This window comes from Anguilla rostrata, chromosome 2 (genome assembly GCF_018555375.3).
Source record: "Anguilla rostrata isolate EN2019 chromosome 2, ASM1855537v3, whole genome shotgun sequence".
Taxonomy (NCBI): domain Eukaryota; kingdom Metazoa; phylum Chordata; class Actinopteri; order Anguilliformes; family Anguillidae; genus Anguilla; species Anguilla rostrata.
The window spans coordinates 62,874,172-62,892,356 of record NC_057934.1 but is presented as its reverse complement, the minus strand read 5'-3'; the positions used below and the strand labels follow the sequence as shown (position 1 = coordinate 62,892,356).

Here is an 18,185-nt window from a genome sequence, read left to right as displayed (position 1 = left end):
TCGACATATTGAACACGGCCACAAAAGCACAGCCTGTACCATCCAAGCGCAGAATCATTTCAACAGCAGAGATAATTTAAAAACTGAGCAGCAAAGGATTTCCATGACAGATAAGAGGAAGTGGAAGCAAGTCTGTGGAGTTTCAAACGCTAGAGTAAAATGTCCCAGGGCTAATACTGGACAAGCTGTAGGAAGTGACACCGGCAAGACTGATGAGACCAATTAATATTCACACAGGCCTGTGGTAAGGGGAGGGAACAAAGGTCAGGTGGCAGCGCGTTAAAATAATGACGATTTAAAAAGCAATAAAAGACAATAGAGCGCACGGCTGTGTTAGCGACAAGCGCCATCGCCTAATTCACCGTGGGGGAGTCGGGTTGAGTTTATGCACCCAGATCTCATTTAGACGCTGCGCTGTGCTTTGGTTGCCAAGCTACAGAGGGTGATATTACAGCAGCGGAGCGAGCGCAATCGGGAAAAAGTGAGCGGAGTTTCGCTGCCGAAGATGTTTCACAGGCAGGGAGAGGCTACAGCCGCAGGATGTGTTCTACGACGCGGCAGAGGAAGTTCCCGTCTTTCACAATGATGAAAAACGAGTTGGCTGAAAGGCCCGCTTCCCGTTTTGAAAATGGCCGAGATGCGCGGGGCTGACGGCGACGTGGAGTAACGGCGCGAGCGCGCGGACGCGGGACTGTAAATTAAAAGCGCTTTGTGTATTTACTGCTATCGATCCGCCGCAATGCACTTGTTGCACGTCATTAAATTGGGGCTTACGGGTCTATTAACATCAAATACCTCAGACAGGATCCTGGCAGCTGGACTCTGCTCTAAGTCGAAGCTGGAGTCGCAGTGCGCTGAAGGACTGCAGCACTCCCTCTGATTAGCCACGGACTCCGCGGACCGCGCGCGCGCGTTCATCACCGCGACGTGATAATTAAAGCCCTCACTTCCTCTGAGAGCTTTGGACACGTGGAGCTGCATTCAACTGCATGCAGACAGGTCACCCCAACAAAGGAAGTACAGTACTTCAGCTTTCTGCTGATTGTAGGCTACTGGGATGTTAAGACTGAACATGTCTCACCATTCAAACGCTTACAATGGCAACAGTTTCTCACTGACAGTTTTATTTAATCTTAACTATTAGCCCAGTACTAAAAACCCAGTTTTTATTATATTTTTGTTTTCATGTGTGATTTGCCTTTCAACTTGTCATGCTAATGATTTTAAATCCCATCCTTATCTTAAAATAAGGGTAATATTTTGGTTTCATGGCAACCGAGTAAAATAAACTTTTCTTGCAGTCAAGGTCCATTTTCAGTGGCCATCTGCGTTTTTTAATAAGAAAACTGCCCCAAAGTCTGCAGGAACTCTCTTATCCTGGGCTAACATTTTATCCTGTTTATACATTTGAGAAAACAGCATACCTAGTCATCTTGTGGCTTACCGAACACTTGAAATACACCAAAAAATCTTTAAAGCACATTTTCACCCATGCCTTTAACAGAATATCTGTCTGCAGATAACGGACACCGGACTCAGCAGTTTAAAAATGGGCAGCTAGGGAAAAGAGAGGGAGCCTCCAGCGTAAATCAGAGCTTCGGGTGAAGGAAAGGCAGGGCTCTGTCACTTACGATTATGAGCAGGATGAAGTAGAGGAAGTTGTAGAAGGAGTGAGCGTCCATCACGTAGTACATGATCTCCACCCAGCCCTCCAGCGTGATCACCTGGACGACAAGCACACGCAGTCAGTCAGAGGGGAGGGGGGCGGATCCCCGGGCCGCGCGGCACGCCGGAGGGGCCCACGGGAACGGCGCCCGCGCGATCGAGCCCGCCGCTAATGCGGCACGTCGCAGCGCCGGAACTCGAGAGCGAAATCCCGCAGTCAAGTGAGGGATTATCTCCTCCGTTTTCTCATCTGCTGACGAGTGCTCTCGGAGGGCAGCGCTAATCTTTTCCCACATCGATTCATTTAAAGCCAATCTCACAATCGGCTAATTGCTTAATCATAACTGTCTGCAGACGGCCGTCGCCAGGGGAGCGGAGGCGGAGGCAGAGGGGAAGTGCGTTCACGAGAGGCGGGGTGCGGTGGACGGTGAGTGCGGCTGTCTAGGTGTAACATGGGGTGCAGCGGGGCGTGGCTGGGATGTTCTGGGCGTGGCGAGGGTTGGGGGTGGAAGCAGGCGGTCGGGCCGTCCTAGGGGTGTAATCGTCAGGGTACAGCCAGAGGGCGTGGCCTGGGGGCATGTTCTGGGGCTGTGATGAGGGGGGTGGGAGTAGTCATGGGGTGCCAAGAGGCGTGGTCAATTCAAGGGTTGTGACCTGGAGGGAGTAAGCAGGGACAATGACCTGGGGGAGGGGGAGTGTTTTAGGGAGTGTGGCCTGGGAGGTAGCTAGGTGTGTAGAACAGGGCTGCCCAACCCTGTTCCTAAAGATCTACCGTTCTGTAGGTGTTCATTTCAACCCTAATCTGGCACACCTGATTCTACTAATTAGAAGCTCAAAGGAGATCTCTAGCTTTTGAATGAGATGTACTTTGTTAGGCTTAGAGTAAAAACCTACAGGACGGTAGATCTCCAGTAACAGGGTTGGGCTGCCCTGGTGCAGGGGCATGGTGAGGGGTGTGGCCCAGCGGCGCGGTCAGGCTGCGGTGGGCGCGGTCAGGGGGTGCGGGCAGGGCGGCGAGCGGCACCTGGAAGATGACGATCCAGGCGTAGCCGATGTTGTCGAAGTTGATGGCGCCCTTGTGCGGGTTGGTGTGGCCCGTGTAGCAGCGGGTGTAGTACTGGTTCCAGTTGATGCAGAGGCCCGCCGCGCTCAGGCTGCCGTTGACCAGCGGCTCGGGGCTCAGGCCCAGCGCCTGCCGGTGCAGGAAGTCGTCCTTGTCCAGGCAGCACTCGCGGCCCTCCTCCCGCCGCGTCGGGACGTCGCGGCAGGACATGATGCCGTTGTCGGCCGCCAGGGAGCAGATGAAGGGGCGCTCGTCGTTCTCGTCGGGCTGGTAGTAGGGCCTGGGAAGGGCAATGCCCGTGGAGCTGCTCAGGAAACAGAGACAGAGGAAGAGAAGCGGAGAGAGAGAGACAGACAGTGAAGGTAATGCACTGTACATTCTACAGCATTTACTGTGCCTTCAACATTTCACTGGCTCACGTTCTCCCACTTCAAGCCTGCAGAACTGCTGAAAATCTATTCCTCCGGATCTGACAGAATTAATTAAGCACGCAAGCCTTGCACATTGTTACATTATTTAATAATACACTTTAAATTAATTACAGGTAAGTTTCAGAGAATTCACAGAGTCATTAACGTGGTAGGCTGTACAATGCGAGGGATTCATTAAAACTAGACATTATTTCCGCCCCATCTGTCTACTTTCAGATCCTGACGCTCGCACAGATTTTCTGTCAAACATTTCATGGTGCTTTCATGGTTTAAGGATTCCACGTGCAGACAGGGACTGTTTTATTTTGTTTGTAAATATCGTGTGTATGATCAGGGATGGACCAGCAACTACTAAGCTTGCCTACTATCGAAATATGCACAATGTTCAAATTTGAAGATGAAGAGAGAAGAGAGAAGGGTAAAAGGAGAGAGCAAGAGGCACAGAGAAACAGAGAGAGAGAGAGATAGAGAGGGATACCATCATTACATTGTATTCTTTCTGTTTTCTTTGTGGGAGTGAAAACAAGTGTTCTACCTAATAACTGCATTAAATGAGCACATTAAAATGTTTTGTTTGTTAATCAGCGCTGGGCATCTCCATAACATCTCCGGCCTAACGAGCTGGAACTGTTTGCATCCTCGTCTTCGCTGCTTGGGAAAGAGCTGTTTTAGGTCTGGTTTGTTTTTGTTTGCGGTACGGGCACGAGCGAAAAACCTGGAAAGGCCAGTGGAGACCTTCCTTCATGTTCCTGACTAACAGATTATTAACCCCCTTTCATTTACCCCTTCCGATGCTGCAAAGCCACCCCCACCTCATCACACATGACTCAAGAAAGAGTAGTTTCTAACTCTGGCATGAAACAGAGAGATTATTTTAGGCCAAATGTTGCAGGAACTCTATTAAATATGCAAATTATACATATAGATATTCATATGTATAATCTAATAAAATAAGCCAGCACATTACATACAGGGATAAATCACAACAGTCTGTGTGGTTCTCATAATACATACACACACTCGACCCGAGGTGGAAACATACAGTACAATCAGAAATCGGTACTTATCAAAGCCATGGTTTTTATATTTAACATAACATAACATAACATAACATAACATAACATAGCATAACATAACATAGCATAGCATAGCATAGCATAGCATAGCATAGCATAACATAACATAGCATAGCATAGCATAGCATAGCATAGCATAGCATAACATAACATAGCATAACATAACATAATGACGAGAGCAGACCATTCTGCCCAACACTGCTTGCCATTTTTCCTAACTGACAGTTTCCTATACAATTTGTGTGTACATGGCATCTGATCCACGTGACTGGCCGCGTGCGTGCTTGAGCACGTTCCTCACTGCTGTGGCCGTCCTTTAGTCACAGCCGTGGTTACGCGTCGCCACGCTGTCGGTCGCCGGCGAGCGGCCACGATCAGATAATCCCCCAGCTGCCTCTCCCCTAGACCTGCCAATCATCCCCCGTGCGGCGGCTTTAATCATTCGCTCGCATCCGCTGGGTGCCCCGCCTTCTTCCAGCGCCCAGCGCCACCTGAGCAATTAGCATCGTCGCGCTTCCAAACCCGCTGACGCCTTCGCCGTCTCCGCGGCGCTGACAACGCAGCAGCGGCCGCAGGAAATCTGTCCCTCTCGTCCGCGGCCTTTTCCGTAGGAGATGAAGGTGGCTCCTGGTTCTCTTTCTCCAATCTATTTTGCCCCCTATTCTTATTATTGATCGCCTTTTCTCTCTCTCTCTCTCTCTCGTTCCCGGTGTGCCTTCTGTCCCACTGCTTCCTGTCCCAGTTCAAACTCTGTTGCTAGTCAAGGCGTGTGCACACTGCTGAAGCACAGTCAGTACTTCGGAGAAAAAGGATAGCTGAACAACAGGTTCATTAAAAAATGATTATTTTTCATTATACAGTACCCTGTTTTTCCATACCCTGTCTCTCTCAATACTGAGAAGAATTAAAAGCCGTAATTGGTCCAATGTTTATGGGCATGACATTTGTAAGACAATTTTTTAAAATTGCTGTTGTCAAGTCAGCCCTTTTTTTATTATTACTGTAATTTTTTTTTTTTTGCATTCGGGCTTTGGCTGTAGCCTCTGTATTTCTAACTGGTAACAGACGGCCATGGCACCATAGGGCTTTGCTCTTTTAGAGAGATGTCCTAGAGAATGAGGACAAAGTGTCTGCTAATCCCTGTATTTTACCGGACTGAAATAGCGCTCCCTATCAATACAGCCATTAGTCTAGACGCCGGAGGGTCGGAGTGACAATTCCCCCACCTCCCTCCCGGCGTTCTCTCGTCGTCCAAGTCTCTTCCCCACTCGGTTTCGGACGGGGACCAGCCAGCAACCGGAAGAGAAGCGATGCTGCGGTTAGCTAACTGCCAGCCGGGCGAAAGCTCTCTATTTTGGACGGCTTTCCTGCACAGCGCTGTGGAGCCATCGCGGACCAGACCCTGGCTCCGGTTCCCTTGGAATACATCCCGAACCCAATCAAAACTCCCAACTGTCAGCACGCTTGCTCTAGTGCGGCCTCCCCCCCAGTTCCGCTCCAGAGTCACGGTGCGGCGTTGGGAATTTCAGTCATAAAAGCTTGCTAATAGAGCTTGCTTCATCTGTGGCCACGGACCTGTAGCCTGCCATGGATTGGCTGTCTGAATGTTGGATGGCATTTGAATAGCCTTTAATATGACCCGTGGAGCCACTAGAGCGTATCACTGCACTGGGGACTCCGGCACACTGTCACAAACGAGACGCGTCACCTTATACGGCAGAAGGAGTCTTAGAAAGCTGACAAAGGCCCTTTTTTCCATATTCCTGCTTAAGTACCTCATTCAAGAGCACTAGTTCAAGTCATTCATTTCTCTCAGGAGTCAATCAGGCCTTTAAGCATATACTGATGTCCCCCATTTTCCATCTATCTTGGCAGAAACAACAGTAATTATAAGGGCCAAAGTCATAAGTCACTGGGTGCATTTACAGAGTGACCATGAATGACCTTCCACAAGCTTGCATACTACACTGCCCTGCATTCTGGCTCAACTAATTAAAAACTGAGAATTTATCATGGGATTACTAATCCAAATTACGATACGTCTAACTATATTACAGCACCCTCTAACCCACTGGATAGGGCATTACATCCTCAGCTTTCCTCTGGCGCCTCCCTATGGCGCTGAAAATTATGCAGCCTGTTTACATATTGACGAGCATCGCCTGGTATATTGATGACTTGGCATCAGCTTTTCTTATTGGCTAAACCCTTTATGTGCTCTGGATAAGAGTATCTGCTTACTGCTTAAATTTGAGCGTGAAAACATCATGTCTTTGGGGGGTGGGGTAGGGGAGGGGGGGGGGGGTTAAACATAAGATACCAAATCCTAAACAGAAATTGGTTAGACAGAGCGGGAGAATTTCAGGGAGATTTCGATTGCTCTCAATGCAAACACACTGACAGCATGACCGTGCATTATGCCAGCCCTACCAGCTGGGAGGGGAGGGGGAGAGCCAGCTCCAAGAGGACTCCACTGGTGAGAGAGAGAGAGAGTGCACACACTCACCCACACTCGTACACATGCACCCACACACACAAAAACACACACACACACACATACACATGTAGGCACGCACACACACACACAAAAACACACACACACACACACATACACACACAAAAACACACACACACACATACACATGTAGGCACGCACACACACACACACAAAAACACACACACACACATACACATGTACGTACGCACACACACACACACACAAACACACACAGAGACATGCACAGACACACACACTCACACACATACCACAGACACACACACACGCATGTACACGCACATGCGCACACACCACACATGTGCACATAAACATGCATGCACATACATGAATACATACATATACACACGCACACATCCACACACACACAAACACACACACAAACACACACACATAGCAGTACTGAAAACTGTGGGTACATGGATTTTTCCCCCATATGGAAAGCAGTCCCCACAACATAGGTGACCAGACAATATTTTCTCCCCAATTTTAGCAGAAACGAATACATACACACACACACACGTGTGAAACTACACACGTACACGCTCATCGCACGCACACACACAGATACACACAAATAAGGCTCTCGTCCAAAATCCAAAATGCTATGTAGAGGGAGAGGAGGCAGAGGTGTGGAATCTAACAGAACACACAAAGAGTGGGACATTCTTCAGATAATTCAGAAGTCAGAAAACTGAAAACATAAACAAAATAAAAAATAAATAAATGAACAAAATAAGCAAATGCCAGCCGAGGCGCACTCCGGAGGGCTTGTGAAATTACAGCGGGTTTCCGAGCCGCCGAGCCTCTCCGAGCCTGGAGAGAGATGCTGAAGCACAGGCGCTGCAGAGGAGCACCAGAGCGTGCACCTCTCAGGTCTCAGGGACAAAGGCTGACACCCAATTTATCCGTCCCTGGAACATCAAAGCGCGCGCCAGCACCGCGCGGGTCAGCAGGCATTCTCAAAATGGCGGAGGCACAGGTGCTCTCGCGTGGTGTGGCAGAGGTTAGAGCCACACAAAAGAGAAACAAGTGGCGGAACAAGCGGCCATCTGTTTATTATTAGCCAATCCCTAGACATGACAAAAACAAAATGATTAGTGCTCCATGCAGACAGGCAGTGAACAAACAACACTGGCTACAGCTAACACACACACACACACACACATGCACAGTGAAAGGCCCTAATCCTAACATGATTGTGACTGCTGAATGACATCAGTTGACAGCAGTTGATGTGGCTTGCGCTGGTGACAGATGAACACGTGTACCCTCACCGGATGCCTCACACCTGCCGTGATCCAGGAATTGGTCGCGGGGATCTGGACTCCAAGCCAACATCAGGGGGGGGGGGGGGGCAGAGAGCCCAGAATTAGGAACACGGCTCTCCTGCCGACCGGGGAGACCAGCCCCGCGCCAAATCCTCCAGCGGAGCCCGGCTGACGCCACCCAGGGCTCCGCCATATTGCAGTGCCGTCAGCGCCACCATCAATTAGACTCGCCACACAAAGCCGCCGGGCCGCCGCACACAATCCGAGCGCAGAAATAAACAGCAGCGGCGGCTCTGGCTTCTACTGCCAGCCCCGCCACGAGCGCCATGCCACGGACTCAATCTACGATCTGCCAACCCAGGGATCGTCAGAAAAACCCGCAGTGGGTTTTTACCAAAAAAACACCACCTGGCCTGCCCTGGACCGTGGGTCGAACGCTGGATACAGATTCCACTTCAAAGCAAAGGAGAAAGATCAATTGCGTGGATCTTAATTTCTTTATCACAGGGGCCACTGATATCGCCAGGGAAACAAACTGTGGCTACTGCAACAAAAAAACATGTTTCTCCTGTAGACTGCATCTGAATTCGAGCATACCTCTGTGAAGGAGGCATGCCTTGTGTTGTTGTTGGCAAGGCAACTCTACAAGAGTAGGTGCTCTCATATCAAGAACACCTTGGAAACGAGGGGGATGAAAGGCAAATGCTGGAGAGCATCATGGATGGAAATACACTCGGAGATAATGATATTTGCTTTTGATTACGCAGATTCGGAATTATACCTTAAGTAAGACTGTTGAGAAAAAGAGACAAAGAAAGAGTTACTCCGTTAGACTATTTCATCAACACAGAGAGAGGAACATGCAATCTGTCTTAAGTTACACTTTATTGAAGCTCGTAGAGTAATTTAACATCTGTGTTTGACCCATCCTAGCTACTCAGGAGCAGTGGGCAGCGGTGCGATGCCCGGGGACCAACTCCAGTTCTGAGTTCTGAGTGCCTTGGTCAAGAGCCATGGCAGGAGTGTACTGAACCTGACATAGAGTATGCGCCTTTTGTTGTGGGAGGAAACTAGAGTGTCCAGAGGAAACCAACGCAAACACGAGTAGAACTTTCAAAAATTTATACGTGGAAGACCCGGACCGGGACTTGAACCCGGAACCTCCGTCTTGCAACAGCGCCAACCGCTGCTCCTCAGAGCCCCACCAAAGACACCCACATAACAGAGACGTGCAGGTACTGTGAGCGAGCTCAGACATGTTTAATATGGTGAGTAATTCACTGTTCATTTGTCGCCCGCCTGAAGGAATAATAGCCTGTCGTTTAAATATCGGCTCTGCATAGGAGTACGTGGCGGCTCTCCTGTGCTGGCAGATCTCAGGGTGTGAGCAGGAGATCGCTGGACTGAGACGGAGACCGAAGCAGACAGCACTCACAGCGTGAAGTTCTCCTCCGGGAAGCAGCGGTTTCGCAGAAGCCCCGCCCACAGCTGCACGCCGATGATGCCGAAGATGAAGAAGACGAAGAAGCAGAGCAGGAGGACGTTTCCCAGCATGGGGAGGGTATCCAAGAGGAGATTCACCAGGATCCGCATACCTGTATCACACACACACACACACGCACACACACACACCAAACCACCACACCACCACACATACCCACAGACACACATACATACACAGAAAACAATTTGTTTTCGATCAATAGCAATAATGATGATAAGTGTAAAGATGATTCAGGAAGGTTTAACACACATGCTATTTCATATATTGATCTGTGGTGTTTTGTGGTGATTGTATAGACACCGTGGAGCTCAAACTTGAAATTGAAATAGCAAATGCATGAAATTGCTAGCTTTTAAAATTCTTAACGACAACCGCAGATTTTTGTGTCAGAAAGAGCATGGATCCCTGCCACAGAGGGAACTGTCCCAGTAATTATTACTGGTATGTTTTCTGTAACACCTTAACTTTATACTGTACAGCTATGGTTCTAAGAGGATTCATGGTGCTGGGCATGCACTCCTTTGTTTAAGCAATGCAAAGTGACTGATAAAGAAGTTTTGGTTGCCTCGCTGCAGATGTAGCATGGTATACCCAGAAACCTCAGCACTTGGACAGGGAATAAAGCCCAAACACCAAGCCTAGATAAAGCCTGAAACACCAGGCTGCATACTGGCTCAGTTCACTCCATATGTGTTAATATAAAAAAAAGGATTTTTTTATCCTTAAAAAAATTGGCATCCTCACCATTTTGCTTTTCTTTGCGCTTTTCTATTTTATATTTGTTCTGTGTTTGACTCACCATAGAAAGAGTGTTCCTGGACATTGCCAATACACTGAAAACTGACGCAGGGGCTATTAACAGCTGGGGATTACGTCCCAGGTGGAAAATAACAATCTCATAATGGCGGGTAATCACAGTACTGAGTTAAGGTGGGCAGCTGATGACAGTATCTGTAATGGCGTATGACGAATCAGAGAGACTGAAGGGTACTCTTTGTGCTTGATGCCCTGAGTCAGAGAGTGCAGCAATGGAGGGGTTTAACATGGCTTGGTCATAACACGAGAGTTCCGCAGAACTGAAGCTAGAGAACATTTGCTGAGAGCTGAAGCTGAGGGAGAACATTGTGGAAGAACACTGATGGAGAACACTGGAGAAAAGCAATGAAGGGGAACACTGAGATAGCACACTGGGAGAGAACACTATGAAAGAACACTCAGGAGGAACACTGGAGAAAAGCAATGAAGGGGAACACTGAGATAGCACACCGAGGGAGAACACTACGAAAGAACACTCAGGAGGAACACTGGAGAAAAGCAATAAAGGGGAACACTGAGATAACACTGAGGGAGAACACTATGAAAAAACACTCAGGAGGAACACTGCAGAAAAGCAATGGAGGGGAACACTGAGATAACACTGAGGGAGAACACTATGAAAAAACACTCAGGAGGAACACTGCAGAAAAGCAATGGAGGGGAACACTGAGATAACACTGAGGGAGAACACTATGAAAGAACACTCAGGAGGAACACTGGAGAGAAGCAATGAAGGAGAACACTGAGATAACACTGAGGGAGAACACTATGAAAGAACACTCAGGAGGAACACTGCAGAAAAGCAATGAAGGAGAACACTGAGATATCACACTGAGGGAGAACCCTATAAAAGAACACGAGAATGTTGTTAGAGAACACTAAGCAAGAACACAAGCGAATACGATATTCTAACAGGAAGATTTTACCATAGGCACATATGTTGTAGTCTGTATGTACACTTGTCTCCCCAGTACTGTCTCTGTGTCTGTGTTCCCTGAGCTGCTTCACTCCCCTGTACTTGTGTGATTTCACTATTCGGGTGGTTCCGGGTTTTCGTGGTTTCCCCCCTTCTTTCCAGTCTCGCTTTACTTTCTTCCTGCTGATTTCTAGTTTTACTAATTTCTACTAATCCCTACTAACTTATAGATTGTAAAGTACTAACCTCACTAATATACTAACATGTGAATATTACTAATGGACTAACACACACTAGTTTTGGGTTTTTGATAGTTTAGATCACTATACTAATACATTAACCAGTCTCCCCTTTTCCATGCTGCGCTGTAGCTCCGCCCCTTTTCTTTCTAGCCTGCTCTAACGCTGAGTTCTGCAATTGCCTGCACCTGTCTCTTGCTCTGACTGCACCTCTCTCTCTCTGCACGTGTTTTACCTGCTTCACCCAGGCCGTCTATTATCATTGTTGTCTATGTGATTCCAGTCCGCGTTTTGTCAGTCCCCTGTCATTGAATTAGTTTTCCTAATGTTCTTCACCTGGATGTTGTTTGTTACTCCTCCCTCACTCACTTAACCCCTCCTTGATTGTTATCTTCCCCAGTGTATAAATGTCAGTCTTTTCCACTTGTTTCGTGTCAGAACGTTGATCATATTCATTGTGCCGATTATTTGTAAGCCTTTGTTTATTGAGATTCCTGCGACACCCCTTTGCCCGACTTCGAGTTTGCCTGCCCCTTTTGGTTTTGTTTGCTTCTGGTTCGACCTTCGCTTTTCTTTGACTTCTCTTTTGCCTGCCCCTTTGTACCTTCGCTATTTCTGATCTCCTGGTTTTTGACTTTTTGCCTGTCTTTTTACTATTCTTTTGGAAACTCGATTCGGCACCGCCCTCTCTCTGATCACCTGGCTTCGAACTTCGCACTGATTAAAGACAACGTTTTTTGGATTTCCCTGGTCTGTGTGTGGGTCCTTACACAGAACATCACAACATAAACATGACAACCTCGAGATTGCATTTCTTGCACTTTTTCAAATGTGCTGTACCCACATCTTCCAGATACAGCACGTGGGATTGATGCCACTTTTCAACAATGACCCGAGATAATAAAAGCATCGTTGATCTATTTTGTCTTACGAATGAACACAACACACGAGTCGCTATGTTAACAACGGATGACGCTAATTTACATTTACGGCTAAATGTAAAAGTTAAAGGCATTTCACAGTCCAGGACGTATTGGTCTGCTAACATCAGTTCATTAAAACTGAAGTGGACTTAATGAAGCGCTACAAGTGGGGTGAGAGAGACTCCATGGTTCAGGGCAGCGATGGGAGGATTTCAACTCTAACGTTTTTCATTTGAATTACATTTGTTAACATTATTGACCATATTCCTAAATATGTAATATTATTTTATGTTTGCATGAATCAGTCAATTTACATTCTAAATTGTATTCTAAAATGCATACTTTTTTTTATATATTCTGCCAATAAAGCACAAATGAACAGAGAGACAGAAAGAGAGAGAGAGAGAGAGAGAGCAAAAAGCATTGCTTGTCAAGCAGATGGTCACTAATGCCTCCTGTTTCTCCTGTAACATTCTAAAATGCAGCATTTGGGCACTAATTAATTGAACCATCTTTTGTACCAAAACCCTGAGTGATTATCAGAGCTCAAAAGCTGATTGGTTGAGTTCTGCAAACATAGCCTGCACCCCTAAATGCCTGAACCCTGAATCATCCACATAAATGTGAAGGCAGGTCAATACATCTAACCACATGGAAAAAAATACTGATAGCTGTGCACACAAATAAAATAGATAAAATATATATCAGAAAAAGACATGGGTGAAAAGGTTCCCTCAGAGAAGGTGATCAGTCTCCTTGGAGACCTGGAACACTGCTTACAGAAAGAAAGACAGAAGACAGAGTGAATTAAACAGAATGAAAATGTTTCATTTGTAGAAAAAAGAGGACAAGAATATGAGTGATGGTGGGAACAGGTGGAAAAGAAGGAAGATCAGACACAGGAGAAGAAGCCCATGGCTTGAGGGATCGGCATTCCTCTCTCTCTCTCTCTCTCATTCTCTCTTTCACTTGCCCTCCCTCTCTCCCTCCCTCCAGTCAACAGCTGTATCTTAATAGATCTCTATAAATCCAGCGCTCCATCAGAAGGTGTCTGCTTAGCTGGTCAAGTCCAGAATGCTCAGTAAATCTCTGCCTCCTTCTTCCTCAAGCACACGCACACCTGGGTCCTCTCCTGGGCAGTCCACACATGCCCATCCGACTGTGCTTGCGCACGGGCCAGCCGATCCACAACCACAGGCCCGCGCCCGTGTCTCTTTCTTCTCCTGTAACACGTCAGCTCAAACCTTTATCGCTTGTGACATATACATTATTCACGCTCACGCCGTGAATCAAGCGATAGATTGGCACAGAGTGAAAGAGAGATAAACCACCACATTGAAAGACAATAAGGATAATTTACAGCTCGGTGCAACAACGGCGGGGGGTGTCAGTACCGCAGCGCTGTATCCTTCCATTTATAGCGCATTACACAAATGGCTTTGCTAGCGTACGCCGCCGCGCGCGTTTTACATGCGTCTTTATGTAAACGTTAAGCGGACGCCCTGGTGTTAAGCTCAAAGGGCCGTAGCGGTTGAGCGCAGCCGCCCGGGTCTCCCCCGGCTCATCGCGGCGTTAGGTACTGCGCTTCCAGCGGCTCCTCCGCTGATCAGGCCCGCGGGCTCAGAGAGGTGCACTGAGCCTGGGGCGACGGGGCCCATCCTGAGGGGAGGGCAGTCATGCCCATTCAATTACACCTGCGGCGGAGCGGGAAAATTACCTTTTGGCGCAAAAATAAATAAATAAATAAAGCCGTCAGCATCAATATTTCAATATTTCATGAATACAAGAGAAACCTGGCGGGGGATGTTGGGAGGGATGGGGGCGCTTCCACCAGCGACTGCATCTGCACCCCCCCCCCCCCCCCGCACCCCCACACTCCCCCCTGAAAGGTAATAAAGGACAATCTGCCACCAGCACGCGAGGAAAATGATTTCTGACCAAATTACAATGGAGATTAATTTAAATTCTGTGAAGGAACTCTTCCAAGTCCTTGTAAATTAATTAAAGAGCGCACGCACAACAACTGAATGGCTTAGGCGTTTTAATTGAATTCTGACGTGGGTGACGTGTAGCAGTTCCCCATAAAGCATTCCATGAGTTACTTCTGCACAGAGAACGCAAACGCGCCCATGCCATCGGCGGTAATGAAATCGTAAACCCACAGCACACAGGCATTGAGATTGCAAATCCGAATAAAACCCTAAGCTTTTTTAGGATATTTCGCATTTGCCGTACATCGCATATTATCACCTCCTGATGGTTTACCACATCCTGTGACTTCATGGAACCATTGCAGTAACGGCTTCAAAAGACCAAACAATGTCAAACACATTATTTACACAAGATTTGTATATTTTGAAGAGATCATATATCTATCTTTTTTTAAAGTTCAGTCACTTGAATTAATTCATCATTCACTATCTATAACAAAACAATGGGAAGGCATGGTGGAAGAGTGGGTCGCATTGCTGAGGGCCTTGGGTTTGAATCCTGGCTAGGCCCTTTCTGTGTGGAAAATGTATGTGTGAACGGTGTGTGTCTTGTGACCTGTCTAGGGTGCATTCCTGGGATAGGCTCCAGCACCCCGTAAGTGAATTAGACAACAATTTTTCACTTTCAGAAGCCTATTCTGCAAAAATTCCATGGTCACCAATCCATCGCAGGACCCACAGTTGCTCCACACAACATTAACTCACACATTCATACCCCAAGGACAATTTAGACTCTCCAATTAACCTAACCTGTATGTCTATGGACTGTGAGAAGAAAGCGGAGTACCCATAGGAAATCCACACGGACACGGGGATAACATAGGGATAACATGGGGATAACAGGGCTTCAGACTTGGTACCTTCTTGCTAGAAGGCGACAGCACTACTCACTGCGTCACCATGGTGACCTCCCATGGTGACCATCAACAATAACTGCCATTATGAGATAGCAAGGAAAAAACATGGCTCTGCCTTAAAAATTGCAAATACAGTACATGTTGCCTATGTGTAGATATGAATTACGGACATGTAACTAAATGACACATTACATAGATACCAAAATAAGCTAAGAATTATAATCGGGCTGAGAAGAAAGGAAAAATAGCCTGTTTTCTATTTGACGAACAAACCTAAAGTATGATTTGGTGAGTTCATTTAGGTTGAATCCTGTTGGTTGAATCCAAACCACTGTATTGGTTTATTGGAATAAGAGGGACTCACTTGGCACTCTGTTGATTGCTTTCAGTGGTCGAAGGACCCGGACCGTCCTGATGGCCGACAGGTTGATGTTCTGCAGATCCAGCGAGTACTCCACCATCCTACACACGGGGAAACAGACCGCGTTAAAGAGGCACAGCCAACCGGAGGCTCCGATTCGATATTCTCCACACACCTCGAGAGCTCAGGGAAACATTCCAGTTAGATTTCTGTGAGTCTGTGAGAAATAACTTTATGAGAAGGAAGTTTCCCAAACAGCGTTTTATGTGTATTTATGTGAAATACGAATTTACTGGTAATTCCTGCAATTGAATATCATTCAGTATGGAGGATGCATGTCAACAACATTATCTGACAAAGTAACACGTATGACCATCTGCAGTTCATTTAAAAAATAAAAAAACTTTAATATAAAACCTGAGCAATGTTCCAAGAGCATTCCCGCAATTTCCCAGTGTTCTTTAAAATAAAGTTAAAGGGACATCCTGGAAACTGGCCAAAATGATGTATTAATGCTGAACCTGATCTTTGCATAAATATTATGGGAAATGAAAATATCTTAGCTGAGAAATAACCTCTAAAATTAATTTGGTCCACTCTGGTCCAAACCTGTATTCAACCAATTTTATTTCACATATTCTGACAGCATGAAAAGCAGAATGGTGTCTAAAACGTTTATCAATTATCGCCCCATCTGACCCCCAATAGGTTTTTTCCCTCCTATTTAAATCTCTCATTTTGCCACTAATCTAAAACCTTGAGTTGTGTTTATAGGAATCATATCTCCTGCTTGGCATTTAATCTCTGTTCCATTTCCTGGAACTCCATGCATGCGTGCCCCATTTGCTGTCGCATAAAACAGCCAGCGTGAGTGACTTCATATCCCAGCATGCCGACATTAGTCTCTATAATGGTAATTGCACACACCTGTTTACTGTGCTGAATACTAATGGCTGTTGCAATTGATGAAGCAGCAGAGTTCTATGCCTGGATGGAAGCTGAGATGAAAACTTGGGAAGAGGGGTCAGAATTGTGTTCATTTGTCAAAGAGAAAGAGACCCTTTTCTCCGTTTTCCTGTGATTTCGACTTGACCCATTTCCCACTCAAAGGTAAAGCCTGTTGTGCTTGGAGTGATGTGTAGAGACTACACAGAGAAAGCAAAGCAGGCAAGAGAGAGAGAGAGAGAGCAAGTGAGGGAGAGAGAGAGAGAGTGTGGGAGTGAGAGAGAGAGAGCAAGAGTGAGAAAGAGAGCAAGAGAGAGAGGGAGCGAGACAGAAAGAGAGAGAGAGAGAGCGCCTTGGGGAATTTACTTGCTATTGGAAATAATTATAGGCGCAGCGAATAAACTGGGTCTAATATGGAAATGGCGTACGGCAGGGTGTGCGCACACACTACGCTGTGCACTGCCGAGCAGCTTTGCATTTATATATGACACCTGTGGCCACCTGCCGTTCCACAAAACAGAGGGCGTGTTGCCCGTACAGAGAGCGCGCGCGTTTGTCTGAGATCATAACAGAGGTTAATGACCTCAGACAAACAGCAATACCACATTTCAGAGAGTGTGTGTTTTTGTGTGTGTGTGTGTGTGTGTGTGTGAGTATATATCTGCGTGTGTGTGTGTGTGTGTGTGTGTGTGTGTGTGTGTGTGTGTGTGTGTGTGTGTGTGTGTGAGTATATATCTGTGTGTGCGTTTGTGTGTGTGCTGCATTCGCAATGAAAAACAGAAATTTCACACGATGCTGGAATCCCAGGCTTGGGTAATTGAAAACCACGGCACTCAATACCGACTCAGACAGACTCTCAGACGGAGATTCGCACAAATGACACATTGACTCAGTTGGCCATGAGTTGAGGCATTGAAATGGATTCTGCTAAAGTTTGCCTAAGCCAACAGAAAACACGGCTGCATATCTTGCAATGTTTGCAGTAACATGGCTCAGTGTTGCTGTGTTGAATAATAAATTTGTAGCAATGTTGATGAGTTTTTTTTTTCTGTTTGGTTTTAATGTTTGTTTTTTACAGCTTTCCGGTGATGGTGTAAACAGGTCTAGATAACGCTTGCACTTTCTCTCCACAGGAAAACATTTTAGCAATGGGTTCGTGAATTGACAAAATTACAAGAACAAGATGTTCATAAAAACATTATTTGTAGAGCTGGGTATTTCTGAGTATAGAACTTCATCGCAGGCGTTAAGATGAAAAAGATAACTAGAGTGATATCAGAAGGCACTTATTTTGTAATTAAGTCCTTGAGCTGATGATTTCGAAATGACTTTCACTACTTTTCACCACCACTGCCATCCTCAGTTTTAATTATTTTAACTGTTATCTATCCCGATAGGACAACACAGAACTCAATCATTTTTTGCAGTGACTACCTGGGGAGTCAAGGAGGGGTAGTGAAAGCAGCGCATTGCATAGCCAATCAGCTGTAGGGGGGTGATCAGGTGATCAGATGCCTTTTTCACATATATGCCCCATATCATGTCCATATCACATGTCCATATGCTTTATCATGCTGCATAATAGCACAAAGGGCCCCTGTAGAAATGTGGC

At 46.6% G+C, this 18,185-nt stretch overlaps 1 protein-coding gene across 2 annotated transcripts in view; it reads right to left on the bottom strand.

Moving 5' to 3' along the window:
- Positions 1-18,185, bottom strand: part of LOC135248784 (voltage-dependent T-type calcium channel subunit alpha-1I-like) — a 98,247-nt gene that overhangs the window by 64,946 nt on the left and 15,116 nt on the right. For both annotated transcript variants that reach the window (XM_064323713.1, XM_064323712.1), the window contains exons 3-6: positions 15,632-15,729; positions 9,457-9,616; positions 2,690-3,032; positions 1,632-1,724 (exon numbers count right to left, since the gene is read on the bottom strand). In XM_064323713.1, the coding sequence (XP_064179783.1) occupies positions 1,632-1,724; positions 2,690-3,032; positions 9,457-9,616; positions 15,632-15,729 (694 nt within the window). The remainder of the gene's footprint in view (positions 1-1,631; positions 1,725-2,689; positions 3,033-9,456; positions 9,617-15,631; positions 15,730-18,185) is intronic.